Source organism: Bos indicus, chromosome 15, assembly GCF_029378745.1.
Source record: "Bos indicus isolate NIAB-ARS_2022 breed Sahiwal x Tharparkar chromosome 15, NIAB-ARS_B.indTharparkar_mat_pri_1.0, whole genome shotgun sequence".
Lineage (NCBI taxonomy): Eukaryota > Metazoa > Chordata > Mammalia > Artiodactyla > Bovidae > Bos > Bos indicus.
The window spans coordinates 8606290-8628802 of record NC_091774.1 but is presented as its reverse complement, the minus strand read 5'-3'; the positions used below and the strand labels follow the sequence as shown (position 1 = coordinate 8628802).

At 40.0% G+C, this 22513-nt stretch overlaps 1 protein-coding gene across 2 annotated transcripts in view; it reads left to right on the top strand.

The window, feature by feature from the left end:
• Positions 1–22513, top strand: part of ARHGAP42 (Rho GTPase activating protein 42) — a 349579-nt gene that overhangs the window by 102080 nt on the left and 224986 nt on the right. For both annotated transcript variants that reach the window (XM_070803334.1, XM_070803335.1), the window contains one exon: positions 18385–18446. In XM_070803334.1, the coding sequence (XP_070659435.1) occupies positions 18385–18446 (62 nt within the window). The remainder of the gene's footprint in view (positions 1–18384; positions 18447–22513) is intronic.

Here is a 22513-nt window from a genome sequence, read left to right as displayed (position 1 = left end):
AATTGATGCTTTTGAACTGTGGTGTTGGAGAAGACTCTTGAGAGTCCCTTGGACTGCAAGGAGATCCAACCAATCAATCCTAAAGGAAATCTGTCCTGAATATTCATTGGAAGGACTGAAGATTGAAGGCTGGTGGAGAAGGGGACGACAGAGGATGGGATGGTTGGATGGCATCACTGACTTGATGGACTTGAGTTTGAGCAAGCTCTGAGTGTTGGTGATGGACAAAGAGGCCTGGCGTGCTGTAGTCCATGGGGTTGCGAAGAGTTGGACGCGACTGAGCGACTGAATTGAACTGAAGTCTGGTTAAGTGAGTAGTAAGATGAAGGAAAACCATTCTAGAAAAGTGATATTTAAATCAGTCTTAAAGTAGCTAAAGGGGAATAGGACGGACACTTTAAATCTAGCTAAGGGATGAATGAAGGCATAGGGAAGGAAAGGAGACAGCCAAGGGGGAAAAAAGATTATGTTTTTTGAAGGTTATGGACAGGTAGACAAGAGCTAGGAGGCCATTGCTTGGCATTAATCAGAGAAATGACATATTTGCATTTAAAAAGATTACTCTGACTGCCTTATGGAACATTTAAGAAGGCTGCCCCAGATGAACTTTCTTACAATGTTGTACTTGGCCATTTCTCTGGGTTTATGTGCAGGAGAAAATGTTACAGGGAAGAAGAAACTATAACTCCATCTTGCTTCCTATTGCTTTTGTTATGGTGTCTATACATAATGTTCAGCCTCGGGGAACCATGCCCCTCTGCCTGAATGGTGAACCAAAGTTCCTTTGTTCAGGGAACTAGCCTGACCCTGTCCACTGCTGAAAGGCTATGAGAAAGAAGAGCTTAACACATCTCTATTCCGAGTCTGCATATTCCAGGAGATATTTGCACAATTAACACCCTTTTTACTTTTCTTCCTTACCTCCTTCCCTCTCTTTTCTATAAAAGAAACTGGCATCCAGACCCGGATAAGATGGTTACTTTTTGATCCCAGTCTACCATCTTGTCGGTCTGCTGACTTTCTAAATAAAGTCACTATCCCTTGCCCCACTACTTTGTTTCCCGTTTATTGGCCTGTCTTGCAGCAAGCAGAGTGACTTTGGACTCTATAACAAAGATAGGGCATGGGAATCTTGGCTTTAGAGCTTAACAATGTGAATACTTGGTTGGTCTGTTTTAATGCACTTGCACTGAGCCACAGAACCACTTTTGGAGTATATTTCTTTTAAGTATGAATAGAATGGCCTTGGTAAAATGACCTTGGAATCATATGATTAGTTTATACTTTTAAGTCTGAAGGAAGGCATACTCTTGATGACATTTTCATCATAATTTTTTGCATAATAACAGAAATATGTTTTATTGCATGTCTGTAAATATCAGGTATCGGAAATGTAAGCCATGGCCCATGTGTATGGTAGGTGCATAGTTTGCACTTTTGTTGGTTCAGTTTCTGCTTTGCTTAATAGAGTTTATCCACTGTGTAAATTCTATATCCACTTTGAAAACAGCTTTTGAAGACAGTATTGTGTCACAGTTATCTTCTTGGTGTGGAGTATATATTTTTCTATTTTGGAGCTTCATTTCTTTAGTTCTAGGATAATTCTTGTACTTTCTTTATGTACATGTGAGAGTGGGAAGTTGCACAAGCTATTTTTATTACTATTTTTTTTTTTTTAATTTTCAGAAAACACTACTTCTAACAGAAATGTTAGCTTGGTTTCTTAGAATCCCAAGCTTAATATCTTAGAGTAGAAAGAGACCTTGGAGAATATGAGAGCTAAATCTGTCATGTTGATTTCAGTTCAGTTCAGTCGCTCAGTTGTGTCTGACTCTTTGCAACCCCATGAACTGCAGCGCGCCAGGCCTCCCTGTCCATCACCAACTCCCGGAGTCCACCCAAACCCATGTTCATTGAGTCAGTGATGCCATCCAACCTTCTCATCTTCTGTCGTCCCCTTCTCCTCCTGCCCTCAATCTTTCCCAGCATCAGGGTCTTTTCATGTTGACTTAGGCGAAATGATTTTATAAAGTCACACAAGTATTAGAACTTTGATTGCCTGGCTCCTAGGTGATGCACTTTGACTGTGAGTTTACTTGTCCATTCATTCAGTAAAGCATGTGTGATTTGTTAGACACTGTTTGGGTGCTGGAGACACATCAGTGTGCAAAAGAGAAAAAGAAAACACCCCCACCCTAATGGGTTTGCCGTTTGTTAGGGGAGTTAGATGATAAAATATATAACTTTATTATATATTAAGTTTGACAATAAGTGCTGTAGAGATACAAAAAGAAAGGAGATTGCTTAAAAGTTTTCTTCAGCATTTTTAATATACAGGTACCTAATTTTAAGATCGTGATTTTACTGTAAACTGCCTATAAAATGAACTTCATTTTACCCTCCATTCCCTGTGTGATCAATAAAATTTGCATGACCATGTGAGCATTCACCTGTTTCTAGATTTGAACCAATTGGTGCAAAAGACATAAAGGTGCCTTCCTAGTCAGAGTACAAGGATTGGTTTCCAGAGAATATCACAGAGGGCTTAGTCACATAGTCTCAAGTTTAGTTTGCATGTCCTCAGGAGATACTTCAGGCCTGATTGAAGCTGCCTTTATAAGAAGTTAATTCTGGACTGAGTATATGTGATGAATTATAGCATGGAAGTCTTGGCCAGTTCAGAGTTGAGTCAGAGATTGCCTTCGTCAGCATTTTTTAATGGACGGGAAGAGAACCTTTCTAAATGTGAATGAAATCATAAAAGTTACAGTTAAGTTCTGACGTAAGAGGTTTGGACCAGACAGGCAACCGTCCTGAAGACTCTGTCTGAAATAAGTGAGTTAGAAGGCAGGGCATGGGCACTCAGAGACTAATGGAAAACTCACTGACAAAAGGCAGGGACAACAAGGAGCAATGGACACAGATTTGGGAGGAAGAAAGCAAGAAAGCAGTTAAATAACAGGCCTGTAAAGGAAAGAAAAGCTCACCCTGGATAGTTACCAAGGAATATGTGGCTGGGACAAGAGCTAATCTGGAGTAATCTCCCAGTCATTGGGAGAATGATGGGTGCTGAGTCATGGTTGGAGGGCTGTAGGGAGAGGAGGTTTGGGGCCTTCCCGAGTCTTAGGACTCAGACATAGTGTGTGTGTCCTCCAGAACAGTGAGGGCTATGAGTCTACTTCTGCCGTTGAAAGTACAGATTTGCTCTAAAGGACAGTGTTACAAAGCTCAGTTTAAAAAATTACACACACACACATATGTATATACTGCTTTAATTCCTCATCCAAAGCATGCCTTCCTACCCCAACCCACCAAAGTCAACAATTGTCAGCTGCCTACCATCAGAGTCACCAATAGGGAGCCTTAAAATGTTGATTCTTGAGCTCCACCCCCAGATGTGAACTAGGGTAGAATCCCCTGGGTTGAGAGTTTAGGAGCCTTTCATTTTATGGAGATACTTAGTGTCTTACATAGCCTGTGGAAACCACTACTCTAAACAATATATGTGTGCTTTATACCGAGGGAAGGAGGCACAGCTGGGGAGGGTACTAAAACTGGGAAGAAGTCTGTTCCAGAGGTGTGCTCCGTGGGTCACCAGACCCCTGATGCCCAGCATTTTGCTATTGGAGCCACTGAGGCCGTAGAAGCCATGTGTTTGTGGGGAAACCTGGTCATCTGTTGCTCCATTTTCCTTCACAACCTAGAAAAAGTTTTGGTTTATGCAGACAAAATATCTACCTAACTGCCTATCTATTTTAGAATGAGAGACAGTGTTCATGGGCTAGTGTAGATGCTGTGCAGATTTCTCGGGGATGAAAAACACAATCAGCTTTTCAAATTAAAATCACATGTAAGATGTGACTTAGTTTGTGTTCATATAGATGTTGGGTTCTTTAAAATTCCCTATTAACAATATTTTCTGAATGCAAAGAACCTTCTCTGGTACATACAAACATGAATAGGATCTTCGTGTATCCTTATTAAGCTTAGAAAATACAAGGGGGTCTAAAAATAGCTTTGTGATACAGTCTTTGTTATACTCAAGAGAATGTGCTGAGTGCTTTAGGTATAATAGTAACAGAAATGCTGTGAGATCCCCAGCGCTGGAAAAAGGGACATCAGAAGATGCTCAGAAAGAAGGTGATATTTTAACTGGGTCCTAATGTCTAGGTAAGGGCCAGTTTAGGATATGTGTATTAAAGGAAAGACATGGAAGCGGGATACTATAGGAATGTTGGTGTTGCTGCTGCTGAGTCACTTCAGTCGTGTCCGACTCTGTGCGACCCCATAGATGACAGCCCACCAGGCTCCCCCGTCCCTGGGATTCTCCAGGCAAGAACACTGGAGTGGGTTGCCATTTCCTTCTCCAATGCATGAAAGTGAAAAGTGAAAGTGAAGTCGCTCAGTCATGTCCGACCCTCAGTGACCCCATGGACTGCAGCCTTCCAGGCTCCACCGTCCATGCGATTCTCCAGGCAAGAGTACTGGAGTGGGGTGCCATTGCCTTCTCCGATAGGAATGTTAGTAGTTTCAAAGTCCTAAGTTAGACATTAGAAGTAGTAACATCTCAGGGTAACATAATTGGAAAGGTACTTGTTATGGCTGTGTCATGGAAGCCTCAAATCATTTGAAGCCTCAGCACTTTGGACTTGATTCACTCATTCAGCTTTTGAGTTGGATAATGACATAATCAAAGGTGCACTTTAGGAATTTTATTCTGACCATTAGTGCATATGGTGAGTTGGAGCTGTAGGAGCTGGAAAACCAGTAACTAGGCTGTTGTAGTAGTACTGCAGCGATGAAGTGTTTCCCTTACATGGGTTTGGGGAAGCGTAGAGGAGAGAGAGCAGCAGCCTTTGGTGATGGAATGTGTGGCAGGAAGGACTGAGGATAACCCATCACTTGAATTACAGGGGAGTTGTGTCCATTTATATGTTTGTATGTGGCCAGTGTTCCTGGGGGTGGAGCAGAATCATGAGTTAAGTTTTGGTACAAGTTAAGTTTTGAGATTCAGACAAAATTCCTAATGGAAATTCTGAGGATGTATAATTAGATTTGTTAAATTTAGAACAGTAAGGTGGTGTTGTGGGACTCTGCCTCGAGTAGAGGGACATTGTGTAAGTTTCAGGTGAGCTAATCTGAATTTAAAGTTCAGCTCTGCAAGCCATTGGCTCCATGACCTTGCATACTATTTAACCTGGATATGTCAGTTTAATATTTGAAAAACAGGAGAATGGCTGTGGAAGATCTGGGAGTTTTAGTTGTGAGTGCCTCCCAGGGTGTTTTGAGGATGAAATAGCCGTGCACCATGCTGGTGTGGGTACCCAGTCTGCTGTTTCCCCAGCCCTGTCGTCCAGCTCTTTCTCCTTCATGAGGATGGTCTTCAACTGGAGTCACTTTGGGACTAGAAGGAAAAATAGCTTGTAAGGAGAGAGGGTGATGGTGGGGAAGTCAGAGATAGGGAGACAGAAAAGTATAGCTGGAGATGGAAAAGGGTGAGACCGGAGGCTTGATGGAGAGCTGTAAACTTTCGAGAGGAAGAGGGCCCTTCCTCTGAGACAGGTAAGTTGAGGAGAATGAATGGAGACAGTGTTGATCAGAGAAGCAGGAGGCCAGGCCATCTGTTGTGAGCGAGGGAAGTTTGGGGCTGGGTTCTTGAGAAAGGAGAACATTCTTCTTAGATAGCCACTGTGGGAAATAAGATTAGGAGTAAACTAGAGTTGAAGAAAAAGACTGCCAGGAAGCAGAGGGGTTAGATCGCTTGACCTCTTCGTGTTCTTGTGGGTGTGTAAATGACAGAAGCGAGGAGGTCATTGGGGGTTAAGAGGTTGTGGAAGAGAGAGGTTGCATATTGGACGAGGACGCAGATGTCTGAAGCTTCAGTAGGTGGTGGCAGGAGGTTTGGGTGCAGAGGAGGAGGATGATGGGGGTGCTCGAGGCTTTGTGGAATGTGAAGGAGTGTTAGGAGGTCAGTTCCTGACGGCAGTAAGGATTGGAGGCGGGTACTTGGTGTAAGTGCTTGTTTGTCAGCAGCAAGTTACTGACTGTTCCCTTTAAGCCCAGATACTTGGCGCCTGATTATCCTCTGAGCACAAATAGCTCTGGCTCTGTTTGCCTTTAGAGATGATAAGCCTGTTATTTCCTGTAATAAAGCTGGGTAGTAGGCTGGCACTACCTTTTATCCACTTACCTCCTTTGGCAATAATGATTTGCTGGAGGAGAACAGACTTTGGAATCAGTCAGAACTGAATACTTGCTTCTCCACTTACTAACTGTGATATCATCGGACAAACTACGCCAGCTGATTGCCCCTTTCCTCATGTGCAAAATGAAGATAACGCTTACTTCCGTACCTCATATCATTGAGTTCAGCTCTGCCCGTCATTAGCTCCATTCAATGACCCAGTTTATGTAGCATCTCTACCTTTTGGAAGAGGTGCTCCAAAATGGGAGTGGTCTATATCTTAGGAAAATGCTTTCTGAATTGGGAGTTGTTTTGGCTTTGGGAAACAGGTCAAACACCACAAAACAAGAGCTAAGACAAAGTAACATCAGAATTGCACAGTGCTTCATTTTTTAACTAACATGTGTGCCTGGAAAGAAAACTAAATGAATATATGTGACTTACAGACCATGTTATACACAACAATGTTTACTATATCAACACAAAATTTCTAGTTAAAAAAAAAAAAAATCTTAACTAGGAATCAGATGAAATTAATTTGAAGAAATGAGTAGCGTGATGAAGTCGTGAGAGAAAGCAGCTGGAATCAAATTTTGGAATTGTGTAAAAGTGAAAGGCTGCCTTTCTGTATTTGTATGTATTTATTTGTCAAGACTTGGACTTATGTGAATTATTATTTACTTTATATCTAATTATTATTTGCTTTATATCTAAATCTTACTTTATATCTTGTTATATGAAATAACAAATCTTGTCTATATATCTACATCATCTATCTGTCTGTATAGAGAGAAAATATTAGAATTCTCAAGCTCCTGGTAATTTGACAGTTTTAAAGCAGATCTTACTAAAAAGTCCTATTCCTATTCAGAGAGACTGTATGAAGGAAAATCACTAGACCTATAGTCTAGAATTATTTCTGTGCATCCAGTGTGACTTTCATCTTGGCATCATAATTCTCCTATATTTTAGTCGTTATCTTAACAATCTATAACAGTAGTAGCAGCAGTAGCTTTCATTTGTGGGTGAAGCCCCTGGTTTACAGGACATACAGTTTTTTTTCAGTCTAGTTGTTAAACCAGTGAGGAAAAGAGAAGCCAGACTGCGTATCTGGTTAGACCAGAAAAGAGTGAAAGGTTAACAGTTTGGCCACAAGTTTTGAATCTCAACCCAAAGGTGCAGTGACAGTTAATGTTCGGACCCATATTGATCAATCAAAGTCTACCAGAGGTTAGTGCCTGGGGACCCGAGGAATGTGTGAACCCAAGTATGGCGGGAGGTGCTAGGATCAGGAGTCGGGAATTTAAAAGGAGACTGTATTACTGGTTATAACCCCTGCAAAAATCTGGGTACTCTTAGAGGATCAACAGGAACAAGAGAAAGCAGGAAGCAATCACTTGATATTAAGCCAGTGGATTCCAAAGTGAGGATTCTGCCCTTGAGCCTGTTCGACATCTGCATTGGCATCCGAGTACTGCCCAGATGGCTGATAGCTCAGCTGATGGAAGAATGGAGCAAGTGAAGAAGCAGGGACAAGGCAGCTCCTAACTCTGGGCAAAGTCCCTGGTCAACTAGACAAAAGTTTAATTTTATAACTGTTTTCATTTGCAGGCTCTGCATTTCTTCCAGTTCTTTAATAATTAGAAAATTACACAGTGATAGTAATTTATTCTTACTAAAATAATATCTACTATGAAGCAGAAGCTATTAAGAAAAGGTGGCAAGAATACACAGAAGAACTGTACAAAAAAGATCTTCACGACCCAGATAATCATGATGGTGTGATCACTCATCTAGAGCCAGACATCCTGGAGTGTGAAGTCAGCACAGCACATAGAAAGTATCACTATGAACAAAGCTAGTGGAGGTGATGGAATTCCAGTTGAGCTCTTTCAAATCCTGAAAGATGATGCTGAGAAAGTGCTGCACTCAATATGCCAGCAAATTTGGAAAACTCAGCAGTGGCCACAGGACTGGAACAGGTCAGTTTTCATTCTAATCCCAAAGAAAGACAATGCCAAAGAATGCTCAAACTACTGCACAGTTGCACTCATCTCACAAGCTAGTAAAGTAATGCTCAAAATTCTCCAAGCCAGGCTTCAGCAATACATGAACCATGAACTTCCAGATGTTCAAGCTGGTTTTAGAAAAGGCAGAGGAACCAGAGATCAAATTGCCAATATCCGCTGGATCATGGAAAAAGCAAGAGAGTTCCAGAAAAACATGTATTTCTGCTTTATTGACTATGCCAAAGCCTTTGACTGTGTGGATCACAATAAACTGTGGAAAATTCTGAAAGAGATGGGAATACCAGACCACCTGACCTGCCTCTTGAGAAACCTATATGCAGGTCAGGAAGCAACAGTTAGAACTGGACATGGAACAACAGACTGGTTCCAAATAGGAAAAGGAGTACGTCAAGGCTGTATATTATCACCCTGCTTATTTAACTTATATGCAGAGTACATCATGAGAAACACTGGGCTGGAAGAAGCACAAGCTGGAATCAAGATTGCTGGGAGAAATATCAGTAACCTCCGGTATGCAGATGACACCACCCTTATGGCAGAAAGTGAAGAGGAACTAAAAAGCCTCTTGATGAAAGTGAAAGTGGAGAGTGAAAAAGTTGGCTTAAAGCTCAACATTCAGAAAACGAAGATCATGCGTCTGGGAATCTACTAGATCTACTTCATGGGAAGTAGATGGGGAAACAGTGGAAACAGTGTGAGACTTTATTTTTGGGGGCTCCAAAATCATTGCAGATGGTGACTGCAGCCATGAAATTAAAAGACGCTTACTCCTTGGAAGAAAAGTTATGACCAACCTAGATAGCACATTGAAAAGCAGAGACATTACTTTGCCAACAAATGTCCATCTAGTCAAAGCTATGGTTTTTCCTGTGGTCATGTATGGATGTGAGAGTTGGACTGTGAAGAAAGCTGAGTGCCGAAGAATTGATGCTTTTGAACTGTGATGTTGGAGAAGACTCTTGAGAGTCCCATGGACTGCAAGGAGATCCAACCAGTCCATTCTAAAGTCAGCCCTGGGTGTTCTTTGGAAGGAATGACGCTAAAGCTGAAACTCCAGTACTTTGGCCACCTCATGAGAAGAGTTGACTCATTGGAAAAGACTCTGATGCTGGGAGGGATTGGGGCCAGAAGAGGACGACAGAGGATGAGATGGCTGGATGGCATCACTGACTCGATGGAAGTGAGTCTGGGTGAACTCCAGGAGTTGGTGATGGACAGGGAGGCCTGGCGGGCTGCGATTCATGGGGTTGCAAAGAGTCAGACACGACTGAGCGACTGAACTGAACTGAACTGAATTCACTTGAATACAGGGCTACACAAGGATGCATTGGTAGGGTGTATTGATAAAAGAATTTAAATTCATGTTTAAATTCTTTTAAAGGGGTTTGTTTTCAAGGTTAATCTTGCTTTTTGATGTATTTGGCCATTAAAGAAAACACTAACCTGGGGACATTGTGGAGAACCCAGTTCAGTTACCTCAAAGAGAACTAAATGTGCTTGTGAGACCTTGGATTCCACAGGCCTGTGAAGCGCTAGAAAAAAGATCAGTTGCTCTGAGTACTGGTGTATATTATTGTGACCTGCCAGAATTCCACAGCGGGCCTGTGACTTTTTTTTCTGTTGGTTTAGGAAGCAATTTATTGACTTTGCAACTAGGCATCCATGGAGCTTGAAGCCACAAATGGAGTGGAAAAATCTTATTTGATGTGTGGCTTTCAGAAAAGAATAGCTAGAGTTTGTGGTTGCAAATAGTGCCAGTATTGCAGCCAGAGTGGACAGCCCATCAGTAGGGATATTAATTGTTACCAAAGACTTACAGTATCTGGTGGGAGAATTGTTGTCATTTTTTCTATCACTCTGTCTGTTTTGCAGACACAGTATTTATTATTCAGACATACCACAGACTGACCATGCTGCCTGCTCTGGTTATAGGTTAAATTGTTCCTGAAGCAACAAAACTTTCTATTGGATACTTCAGCCAGTATGCTACCTTTGATCTTTTTAGTGTTCAAACAATGAAAACTCCCTCAGTGGGAGTTCCAGCTGTGAACTGCTGATGTGATACCCTGTTAGATCATTGCATGCTTGTGTAGTGCTGGGGTCCCTTGGCTATGTAGGTTGATTCTGCTCTAATTTTTCTCCATGTGGCCCAGAAGGATATGATGAATTCACCTGCTTTGGCTCACAACCTCAGTTCAATACTGATGTTTTACTGCCTTGCTACTATTTTTCATGAAAAGTCGGTCCCAGAGAAAAAGCTTGACAGAACCCACTCACACCTAAATAGAAAAGTCAGGGGCATCATCTGGATTACAAAATGTGGTTGCATTGGTTCAGTCTCACTTTTATAGACTTTTACAGGTTTTCATGTTTTTCTTTTGGTTTATCCAAGTCTAAATCCTACTGCTAACCCAGTTCCCTCTATTCATCAGCATATCTGAACTTCATAAGTGATTTGCTCACTCTGATAAAGTGAGAAAAATGTGTTGTGGACATAATTCTGTATATCACTGAATTTGTGATCTGTTCTTTGTTTTTTTGTTTTTGTTTTTGTTTTGTTATTGAGTGTGTATCTTTGTTTAAGTTTGAAGAAAGGCTCCTAGAAGAAATACTTAGCACATCATTGTCTGACTATAATATAAATGTTGGTTAGATGCAGGGGAGATATTTCTTTTTCATTTCTTCTAGTTGTGAAATCTGTAAAGCCCAAGCTGTTAAATTGTTGAAATATTTAATAGAGTATAATGCTTAGTTTTTAAGGTAGTGGAGTTTATATCAACAATGAACAAGGACCAATTTTCTTTATTCTCACTCATTCTTACTCCCAGACTCTGAACAGGTTTTCCACAGTTGAAAATAGTAGGATGAATTTAAGCTTCTTGAAAAGAATTTTAGGAAATAGATATTTTAGATAGTTCATAAATGTTTCAGAATTTATGGTATTAGTAAATATAGAAGCCATTATCACACTTCTTCACCATCTAGGTATAATTCATCTGTTATCTTTGTGAATGTTTATGCTCTTGGGGCTGTCATAAATGCATCTGAGTAATAGACTTCTTTTGTTCCAAAAGTGTTTTTTCAATATCACATTGTAGAGATAAAAAGGAAACCTATAGCAGTGTTCTTGACCTCAGTAATTTTTTGAAAGTTAAATTTTATATATAAAGCTATATTTTGATTGCTTTCCAGTAATCTCAGATAGTCCAGATGATCAGGAACGGGAAAGATTATTACTGGTGAATACAGCCAGGAAAGCTTCATGCAGGTGGCAAGAATGTGAATAGCTAACATAATTTTTCAGTCTCTGGCCTATTCTTTTCATAATATTTTATGAAGCCTAGAATAAGTTGGTATGTTTCTCCTTACAGAGAAAATAGCTGGTGGGAATGTTTCCTTAAATCCATCTATTGAAAGCCCACTGTGTATTAAGTATTGTTTTTGGAATATTACTCTCACTAAATCAAACTCCTGTCATACCACCTCGGTATGGTCAGAATCTATAATTGCAGGTGTGTGTGCTCAGTTGCTCAGTCACGTCTGACTCTTTGCTACCCCATGGACCGTAGCCTGCCAGGCTCCTTTCACCATGGGATTTCCCAGGCAAGAATACTGGAGTGGGTTGCATTTCCTTCAGAGGATCTTCCCAACCCAGGGATTGAACCCAAGTCTCTTGAGTCTCTTGAATTGACAGGTGGATTCTTTACCACTGCATCACAGAACCAGCTGTTATATTCAGTGTTAGTTTGAACCTCCTAAATCAGATAATGCAGTGGTTTTTATTTATGTGGATATTAAATTAATAAAATATGGAGCATCACACATAATTTATTATAAGAGAAAATATTTGGGTATCAGAAATTTGCATGTAATAAAGAATATTTTCAGATTTTGCTTAAGCAAAATTTTCGAAAACAGTGGCTCAAGCAGTTACAAAATCAGTAGCCATTTTGTATAAGACCCTGTGATGAGTGTTGGAAGAGTCATTTTGTATATGTGGTGTGCCCAGGGCCTGGTGGAGAAGGTTTGTTTTCATGGTCGCTTAAGGCATTTGTGGGTCCCATGCATTGGAGATTCTAATAACTGGCTTCTAATCTCTAGATTGTTGTTGGGGTACACTGGGCAACTTGGATCTGCCTGATTTATGTCAGAGGTACCTGTTAGACTTTGAGAGTGGGGCAGGCAAGTGAGTGACTCTCCATTAGCCCCTTCTCCTAAAACACAATTTACGTGATAATACTTTGAATTGTTTTATTCTTGCCTTATAGGATTGTTAATTCCTGTTTTTATTCTGTGGTATATTGTGCTTAGTAAACTGCTTATGTGATACTTCAACATCATAAATCTAAAGATTTAGGGAAAACATTAGGTATAGGTTTAAAAATTAGTTGGCCACTGCCCCTAATTCATGAAATAAATTACTGATATATAGTATTCCTGGGCTGTTCATTGTCTTACAGAACAAAAGATGAACCTGAAAGCTTCATTTGGACCAAGAAACAGTTTGATCGTATAGAACTAGGACTATAATCTTTAAAGAGAACAATCTTAGTTTAATTTTTATGAAGTCATTTACCTGAAAAAATCAACTGAAGAAAAAGAGGGAGCAAAAGTTATTGTCAAATTGGGGCAGACCCAGAAAACTGCTGGAAGGCGAGTAGCTTTTGTTGTGAGGAGCCAAACATGCGTGTGCTTCTGCAAGTTAAGATTTCTCTTCCGACTGTCTCGTTATAATCTACTGTTATTGTACTGAGTCTATAAATAGTATTTATAAGGGAAGCAGACCAGAAAACCACTCAAATAAAGGATAAAATGGTATCATTAAGTTTGGATGTAGAAATACAACAGCAAACCGAGAACTTGAGTTTCCGTGTGTGTTAGTGTGTGTGGGGGGGTGTGTGTGGGTGTATGTGTGGCTGTGTGTGTGTGTGAGTCACTCAGTGATGTCTGACTCCTTGTGACCCAATGGACTGGAGTTTGCCAGGCTCCTTTCTCCACAGAATTCTCCAGGCAAGAATCGAACCCAGATCTTCTGCACTGCTGGCAGATTCTTGTAACCAAAATCTGATTTAAGACAACTCCACAGTTTTTGAGTAGTAGTTACCTTGGGGAAGCCTTTGGACTTCTGAGTTCATCATCCTGAAATACACCCCAAGACTACTAGGGCATGCTACATGGGGTGGTGAATGTTTTCTGGGTTGATTAATTGGGAGTTTCTGGAGTATCACTGGTGGCTCAGATGATGAAGAGTCTGCCTGCAGTGCAGGAGACTTGGATTCAGTCCCCAGGTTGGGAAGATCTCCTGGAGGACAGTTTGGCAATCCACTCCAGTATCCTTGCCTGGGGAATCCTATGGACAGAGGAGCCTGGTGGCTACAGTCCATGGGGTTCATAGAGTTGGACACGACTGAGCAACTAATACACACACACTGTGTACCCCTGCCAGTCTAATATTAAGTTATTGTCTCATGTGTTTCAAAAATACCTGCTGATATTGGAGAAGGAAACGGCAACCCACTCCAGTGTTCTTGCCTGGAGAATCCCAGGGACAGAGGAGCCTGGTGGGCTGCTGTCTATGGGGTCGCACAGAGTCGGACACGACTGAAGCGATTTAGCAGCAGCAGCATCTCTTTCTGGGGCTACTCAGGTGGTTTCAGTGGTAAAGAATCCACCTGCAAAGGCAGGAGACACAGGTTGGACCCCTAGGTCAGGAAGACGCCCATGGAGAAGGACATGACAACCCACTGCAGTATTCTTGCCTGGAGAATCCCATGGACAGAGGAGCCTGGAGGGCTACAGTCCATAGGGTCCAAAAAAATTGGATACGACTGAGCATGCATGGACAATATATCTGTCCTTCGGAAAAATCACTCAGCTGTAAAAGTAAATGATACATCCGATAGTGTGGATGGGCCTTAAAAAACATTATGCTAAGTTAAAGTTGGACACAAAAAGTTACATGTTATATGATTCTATTTGTATGAAATGTTCACAATAGGGAAATCAATAGAGACAGAAAATTGATTAGTAGTTGCCAGGAGCTGGGAGGAAGGGCAATGAGGAATGACTGCTAATGGGTACAGGTTTTCTTTTTAGGGTGATGAAAAGGTTCTAAAATTGTTTGTGGCATACTTCCGTGGCAATCCAGTGGTTAAGACTGCACACTTCCGATGCAGGGGGCATGGGTTCAATCCCTGGTTGGGGAACTAAGATCCCACAGGCCATGGGGCACAGCCAAAAAACTAAAAAAAAAAATTTTTTTAAGTCTAAAAAAGTAAAATAAAATTGTGGCAATGGTTGGACAACTTTACAAATATCTAAAAACAACTTAAGTGTGTTCCTTTTTTGGTGACATTGTTACTATGTATTTTAAAAACGTTTTGTGATAAGATACATATACCATAAAACTTAACATCATAACCAAAAAAAAAAAAAAAAAAACCTGCTGATAGGCTTTGGTGTGCTAGATATTTATTTAACCCTTTGAGAAAATTAATAATACCTGGTCTGTACCCACTTGTGGTGTTGGCTAGTAGGGAGGTAAAGCACTTTTATTTGCAATTTTGTTTGAGAAGTTACAGATTTATTTTCAGCTTAACAGAAACGAGCAATCTCCATTTCTACCAGTCCCTGCCACTAATTCCACAGAAGGACTATTGCAGGAGAGTGGGGTGCTAGAAGATGGTTATGCCTCAGGTCTTGGACAGGTCCCTGAGATGGGCTGCCCATTGAGGGTCCTTGGCTTCCATCAGGAAAAATTTCAAGAGCAAGCCTTAGTTAAATGAAAGCACGTTTACTTTGAGAGATACACACTCCACAGGCGGAATGTGGTCTGTTTCAGAAGGCAAGATTGCCCCAAAATGTGGAGTGGTTAGTTTTATAAGGCTGGGTAATTTCGTAGGCTAACAAGGGGCAGGATTATTCTAACTATTTGGGGGAGGGCGTGGAGATTTCCAGGAACTGGGCCGCTGCTTGCTTTTTGGCTTCAGAACTGTCATGGCACCTGTGGGTGTGTTACTTAGCATGCTAATTCATTACAATGCATGTATAATGAGGCTCAGGGTCCCCTGAAGGCTAAATCTTCCACCATCTTGGAGTTAGTTGGTTTTAACCAGTTTTTGTGGTATCCTGTTCTTAATGACTCTGTCAGTGTTTATATTTCAGTGACTTAGTACATATTACTCACAACTCTGTTATTTGAACTATTTTGATAGTGTTAGCTGTATCACTTTGCTTTCCCGAGAGTCAATACAGTTGTTCCTTGGTATTTGGAGGGGATTGGTTCCGGTACTCCCGAATTCCAGACTCCCTGACTGCTCAAGTCCTTTATGTAAAATCTTATAGTATTTGCATATAACCTGTGCATACCATCCCATACTATATTAAATCATCTCTATGTTCCTTATACTGCCTAATACAGTGTAAATGCTATGTAAACATTTGCTGTTGCTGCTGCTAAGTTGCTTCAGTCATGTCCAACTGTGCGATCCCATAGACGGCAGCCCATCAGGCTCCCCCGTCCCTGGGATTCTCCAGGCAAGAACACTGGAGTGGGTTGTCATTTCCTTCACCAATGCATGAAAGTGAAAAGTCAAAGTGAAGTCGCTCAGTCGTGTCTGACTCTTAGCAACCCCATGGACTGCAGCCTACCTGGCTCCTCCACCCATGGGATTTCCCAGGCAGGAGTACTGGAGTGGGGTGCCATTGCATGTACCAAATTCAAGCTTTGGAGCTTTCTGCAATGTTTCCCCCCTGAATATTTTTGATCATTAACTATAATTGCCTTTGAGTTTTCTTAAAAAAAAAAAAAAAGGAATGTAAATTTCTTCTCTTTGCATTTAGATGTGTCAGGATATTGATCAGTTCTTTGTTTTCTTTCTCTGGAGATCTTTCCTGGAGCTTCTAACCTGTTGCCCCAGTGTAGACAAAAGCCTCTGGAAGTTTGGCACAACTGTTGTTCTGGAATAGCTTTGTATTGTCCTGAGAATTCATTTGCTTTTTTTTTTTTGCTAGAATTCATATCTTTTGCTCTTGTTTTGTTCCCATGTTTCAATAGAGTGTGTTAACCCAATAGCTTTTGGGTTAACTAGAAGCATATGAGGGTAAGGTTCTTTGTTTTTGTATTTTTTTGATACTTATTAAAAAATTTGGGAGGCATTGAGTTAAAAATCTGGGGGTAAAAGTGCTTCTTTTCAGACTTTGAACCACTCTTTATATCTCCTCTTGTCTTCTCGCCTCAGGAGTGCCTGCTGCCTCCAGTGTCTCTTGGCTTCTTTCTCTGTAGGCATAATAACATTACCTTTCAGCATCCAAAGTTTCATGGGGCTTGTTTTTCCAGATTCTTCGACATATCTTCAGTTGGCAGTAGATAGTTGCCAGATGGTGTTTGGATACTTTTTGTTTGTTTGTTTTTTTACTGAAGTTACAAAAATATAATATGTTATTGCACACACCAGTTAAAATCGTCTATTTGTATTAATAAAATGTTTTTCTCTTCAGCTTATTGTTGTCAAAACTGGGTTGTATCGTATTATAATATTTTTAAGGTATTTTTGCAGAAATGAAAATCACATTTTCTAAACACTGAAAAAAGTTACACTTAACTTTAAGGCCATTCATATGTTTATTAGATTACTCTGTCCTGGTAACTGAATAAAATACAGTGTGAAGTTATCACAGAGGTAGCATTTCAAACCAGTTTAGTTAATGTAAAACCTAGTAATTCTGAGAAGAGAGAAAGAAAAAAAATCCAAGTTTGTAATTTTAAGTTCTTGAATAGAAAGCATTCTTATAAGCATTCAATAAGTTTTGTTGATGAGACTCTTGATTTATTATCACTACTCACCTGCCTTTATTGTAGACTTTATGCCAGAATTACTAAACTTCTGGTCTCAGGGTTTTTTCACTATTAGTGTGGATGAAGAAAGAGGTGGGAGCCTAAAGAATAAAGACATAGATGGGAAGGGTCTAGCTTAAATCAAAACAAAATTTGCATTCACTATTTCTTTTGTTAGTTTTGTACTCCAAACATTCTGACTGTGCTTAATAATTCATATTAATGTGGATGAATTCATCTTTCACAGCCCTGTGCGTTTTTAAAGAATATGCTGTTGTCACTTTTTAATTTCTTTGTTTGTCCTTCCATAGTTTTTGAATACTTTGCAAACCACAGCAATACAGTTTCAGATAGTTTTCTAAAGTAATGTTTCTCAACTTTAATATATAAAGGAATCACCTGGGGATCCTTTTAAAATGCAGATTCTGGGATGAGGTCTGAGCGTCTGTATCTCTAACAAGCTCCCAGAATACTGATGCTGGTCATCCTCTGACCACTCCGACTAGCGAGGGTCTAAAGTACCTTGGATATGAGAGTAATACAGCGAGACAGAATACAGAATCCATTTCTAAGTATTTATATGTGTTGAGCTTCTAGAAAGAAGTCCGTGGGAGATTTTGCATTACTAGCTGCTACTGAGTATAATGAGCTTCCCTGAAAGCTCAGTTGGTAAATAATCCACCTGCAATACGGGAGATCCCGATTCAATTCCTGCATCAGGAAGATCCACTAGAGAAGGGATAGGCTACCCACTCCAGTATTCTTGGGCTTCCCTCATGGCTCAGCTGGTAAAGAATCTGCCTGCAATGTGGGAGACCTGGGTTTGATCCCTGGGTTGGGAAGATCTCCTGGAGAAGGGAAAGGCTACCCACTCCAGTATTCTGGCCTGGAGAATTCCATGGACTGTATACTCCATGGATTCGCAGAGTCAGACACGACCAAGTGGCTTTTACTCACTTTCACTAAGTATAATACATCCAAATAGAACTGGATTTATTGCTTCTTATAGATGGTGTATTCAGATTTAATGAATTTATTATTTGTAAAAATTTTATTTAGAAGTGATTCCAGTACAATACTTTTGTTTGTTAATGTGTAAATTTTATTTATTAAATTTATAAACTATATTTCCCTAGTGCTTATGAAGAAAAAATATTATACTTGATATGTGCTAAGCTTCAGTTTGTAGCTATTTCTTATCTATAACTTTTAGTCTTTGAAATCCATTGTGTATACTGTCTTGTGCTTATAAAAACATAAAACCGCAGAATATATACAAATTTATGAGTATCTTTATTGTAATGTTTATTCTTGTGCAATTATCTTTTAAATAGCTCAGTCACTAAAAGAATTCGCAAGACTACTCATCGCAGTAGAAGAGGAAAGGAGAAGACTGGTAAGTCTCTTCCCCATTTCTTAAGAATAAAGCTTTGTTTGGACATATTGAAAAGAAGAATAGGCCTTCTGAATTACACTCAGCCATAACTCATTTTATAATGTGATACACGTACTGAATATTACAGAAAAGATTTGTATGATGATCAAATATTGCTATAAGATATACCATTTCTTTTTGTTTTATTTGGCTAGTAGATATAAATTTCATTCATTTTACTTTCCATTTAATTGTTCTGAAAATTAAAAGTATTGAACAAACTGCCATTAAAAAACCTATTCTAACTGAGCAGTCTGCTAAATAAGCTTAGTGTTGTAGTGAAGACACATTACAAGGATTAAAGATAGGTCTCAGAAGGAGCAACTAACTTTGCCAGGGTGTTATAAGGAGACTTTCTGAAAAGGTGACGTTTGAATTGGGTCTTGAAGGCTTGGAAGATTGTGCTTGACTGGGAAGAACAGGAAAACTTTCTACTTTGACAGATTAACTAATAAACTAATAAATAGGATCAGAGCATAGTTATTAGGAATACATTTATCACTAATATAAATGTATTAAGAATGCAAATCACAGAGATAGTTTTGTACCCATTAGGCCCCTGTCTATGAACCAGGCTGCCCATTTGTGTATGGGAAAAATAGTAATATATAGTCCACAGGATCATTGTAAAGCTTTGTCGAAGTACCTGGCACATAATGAATAAGTGTTGATGGAGATAAAGATGTTGGTTGTCAGTTACAATGAGGATTACAGGCTTATTTAAAACATCATCTTCAATATTGCTGGCCTTACCACCTTGTTGAGATTCACATACATAAAATAGTCAAGCTGTGAATTAAATGTGCTGGGAAACCAGCACAGTTTGGTGTCATTTCGCCCACGGATGAGGAAGTACAGTTTGAGAAGAATGTCCTTAAGGTGGCCCTGACTTCTAGAGAGCATTGTCTGAGTTGAGGGAGATCACACAACTAGGGCATGGTAGTTATGTAAGTGACCCTGAGCAGGGGCCACAGGGTGAGAAAGTACTGTGTACATTTGTAGAATAAGGCAGAAGGGTCTTAGAAGGTAGTAGTAGAAGATTGGTTGGTAGTTTGCGGCATATGTAGGGTTTAAGAGCTGGGCTAAGAAGTTTTATTTTTATTTTTTGTTACCAGTTCAGTCACTCAGTCATGTCCGACTCGTTGTGACCCCATGGACTGCAGCACGCCAGGCCTCCCTGTCCATCACCAACTCCCAGAGCCTGCTCAAACTCATGTCCATTGAGTTGGTGATGCCACCCAACCATCTCATCCTCTGTCATCCTTTTCTCCTCCCGCCTTCAATCTTGCCCAGCATCAGTGTCTTTCAAATGAGTCAGTTCTTGCCATCATGTGTCCAAAGTATTGGAGCTTTAGCTTCAGCCATCAGTCCTTCCAATGAATATTCAGGACAGATTTCCTTTAGGATTATTTGGTGGGATCTCTTTGCAGTCCAAGGGACTCTCAAGAGTCTTCTCTAACACCACAGTTCAAAAGCATCAATTCTCTGATGCTCAGGTTTCTTTATGGTCCAACTCTCACATCCATACATGACTGTTGGAAAAACCATAGCTTTGACCAGACAGACCTTTGTCAACAAAGAAATGTCTCTGCTTTCTAATATGCTGTCTAGGTTGGTCATAGCTTTTCTTCCAAGGAACAAGTGTCTTTTAATTTCATGTCTGCAGTCACCATCCACAGTGATTTTGGAGCCCAAGAAAAGAAAATCTGTCACTGTTTCCACTTTTTCTCTATTTATTTGCCATGAGATGATGGGACCAGATGCCATGATCTTAGTTGTCTTTTTTTTTTTTAATATAAATTTATTTATTTTAATTGGAGGTTAATTACTTTACAATATTGTATTGGTTTTGCCATAAATCAACATGAATCCACGACAGGTATACACGTGTGTCCCATCCCGAACCCCCCTCCCTCCTCCCTCCCCGTACCATCCCTCTGGGTCGTCCCAGTGCACCAGTCCCAAGCAACCAGTATCATGCATCGAACTTGGACGAGCGATTTGTTTCATATATGATATTATACATTTTTCAATGCCATTCTCCCAAATTATCCCACCCTCGCCCTCTCCCACACAGCCCAAAAGACTGTTCTATACATCTGTGTCTCTTTTGCTGTCCCGCATAAAGGGTTATCGTTACCATCTTTCTAAATTCCATATATATGCGTTAGTATACTGTATTGGTGTTTTTCTTTCTGGCTTATTTCTCTCTGTATAATAGGCTCCAGTTTCAGCCACCTCATTAGAACTGATTCAAATGTATTCTTTTTAATGGCTGAGTAATACTCCATTGTGTATATGTACCACAGCTTTCTTGTCCATTCATCTGCTGATGGACATCTAGGTTCCTTCCATGTCCTGGCTATTATAAACAGTGCTGTGATGAACATTGGGGTACACGTGTCTCTTTCCCTTCTGGTTTCCTCAGTGTGTATGCCCAGCAGTGGGATTGCTGGGTCATAAGGCAGTTCTATTTCCAGTTTTTTAAGGAATCTCCACACTGTTCTCCATAGTGGCTGTACTAGGTTGCATTCCCACCAACAGTGTCAGAGGGTTCCCTTTTCTCCACACCCTCTCCAGCATTTATTGCTTGTAGACTTTTGGATCGCAGCCATTCTGACTGGCGTGAAATGGTACCTCATTGTGGTTTTGATTTGCATTTCTCTGATAATGAGTGATGTTGAGCATCTTTTCATGTGTTTGTTAGCCATCTGTATGTCTTCTTTGGAGAAATGTCTATTTAGTTCTTTGGCCCATTTTTTGATTGGGTCTTTTATTTTTCTGGAATTGAGCTGCAGGAGTTGCTTGTATATTTTTGAGATTAGTTGTTTGTCAGTTGCTTCATTTGCTATTATTTTCTCCCATTCTGAAGGCTGTCTTTTCACCTTGCTTAGAGTTTCCTTTGTTGTGCAGAAGCTTTTAATTTTAATTAGGTCCGATTTGTTTATTTTTGCTTTTATTTCCAATATTCTGGGAGGTGGGTCATAGAGGATCCTGATGTGATGTATGTCAGAGAGTGTTTTGCCTATGTTCTCCTCTAGGAGTTTTATAGTTTCTGGTCTTACATTGAGATCTTTAATCCATTTTGAGTTTATTTTTGTGTATGGTGTTAGAAAGTGTTCTAGTTTCATTCTTTTGCAAGTGTTTGACTGGTTTTCCCAGCACCACTTGTTAAAGAGATTGTCTTTTCTCCACTGTATATTCTTGCTTCCTTTGTCAAAGATAAGGTATCCATAGGTGTGTGGATTTATCTCTGGGCTTTCTATTTTGTTCCATTGATCTATATTTCTGTCTTTGTGCCAGTACCATACTGTCTTGATGACTGTGGTTTTGTAGTAGAGCCTGAAGTCAGGCAGGTTGATTCCTCCAGTTCCATTTTTCTTTCTCAAGATCGCTTTGGCTATTCGAGGCTTTTTGTATTTCCATACAAATTGTGAAATTATTTGTTCTAGCTCTGTGAAAAATACCATTGGTAGCTTGATAGGGATTGCATTGAATCTATAAATTGCTTTGGGTAGTATACTCATTTTCACTATGTTGATTCTTCCAATCCATGAACATGGTATATTTCTCCATCTCTTAGTGTCCTCTTTGATTTCTTTCACCAGTGTTTTATAGTTTTCTATATATAGGTCTTTAGTTTTTTTAGGTAGATATATTCCTAAGTATTTTGTTCTTTCCGTTGCAATGATGAATGGAATTGTTTCCTTAATTTCTCTATTTTCTCATTATTAGTGTATAGGAATGCAAGGGATTTCTGTGTGTTGATTTTATATCCTGCCACTTTACTATATTCGTTGATTAGTTCTAGTAATTTTCTGGTGGAGTCTTTAGGGTTTTCTTTGTAGAGGATCATGTCATCTACAAACAGTGAGAGTTTTTCTTCTTCTTTTCCAATTTGGATTCCTTTTATTTCTTTTTCTGCTCTGATTGCTGTGGCCAGAACTTCCAAAACTATGTTGAATACTAGTGGTGAAAGTGGGCACCCTTGTCTTGTTCCTGATTTTAGGGGAAATGCTTTCAATTTT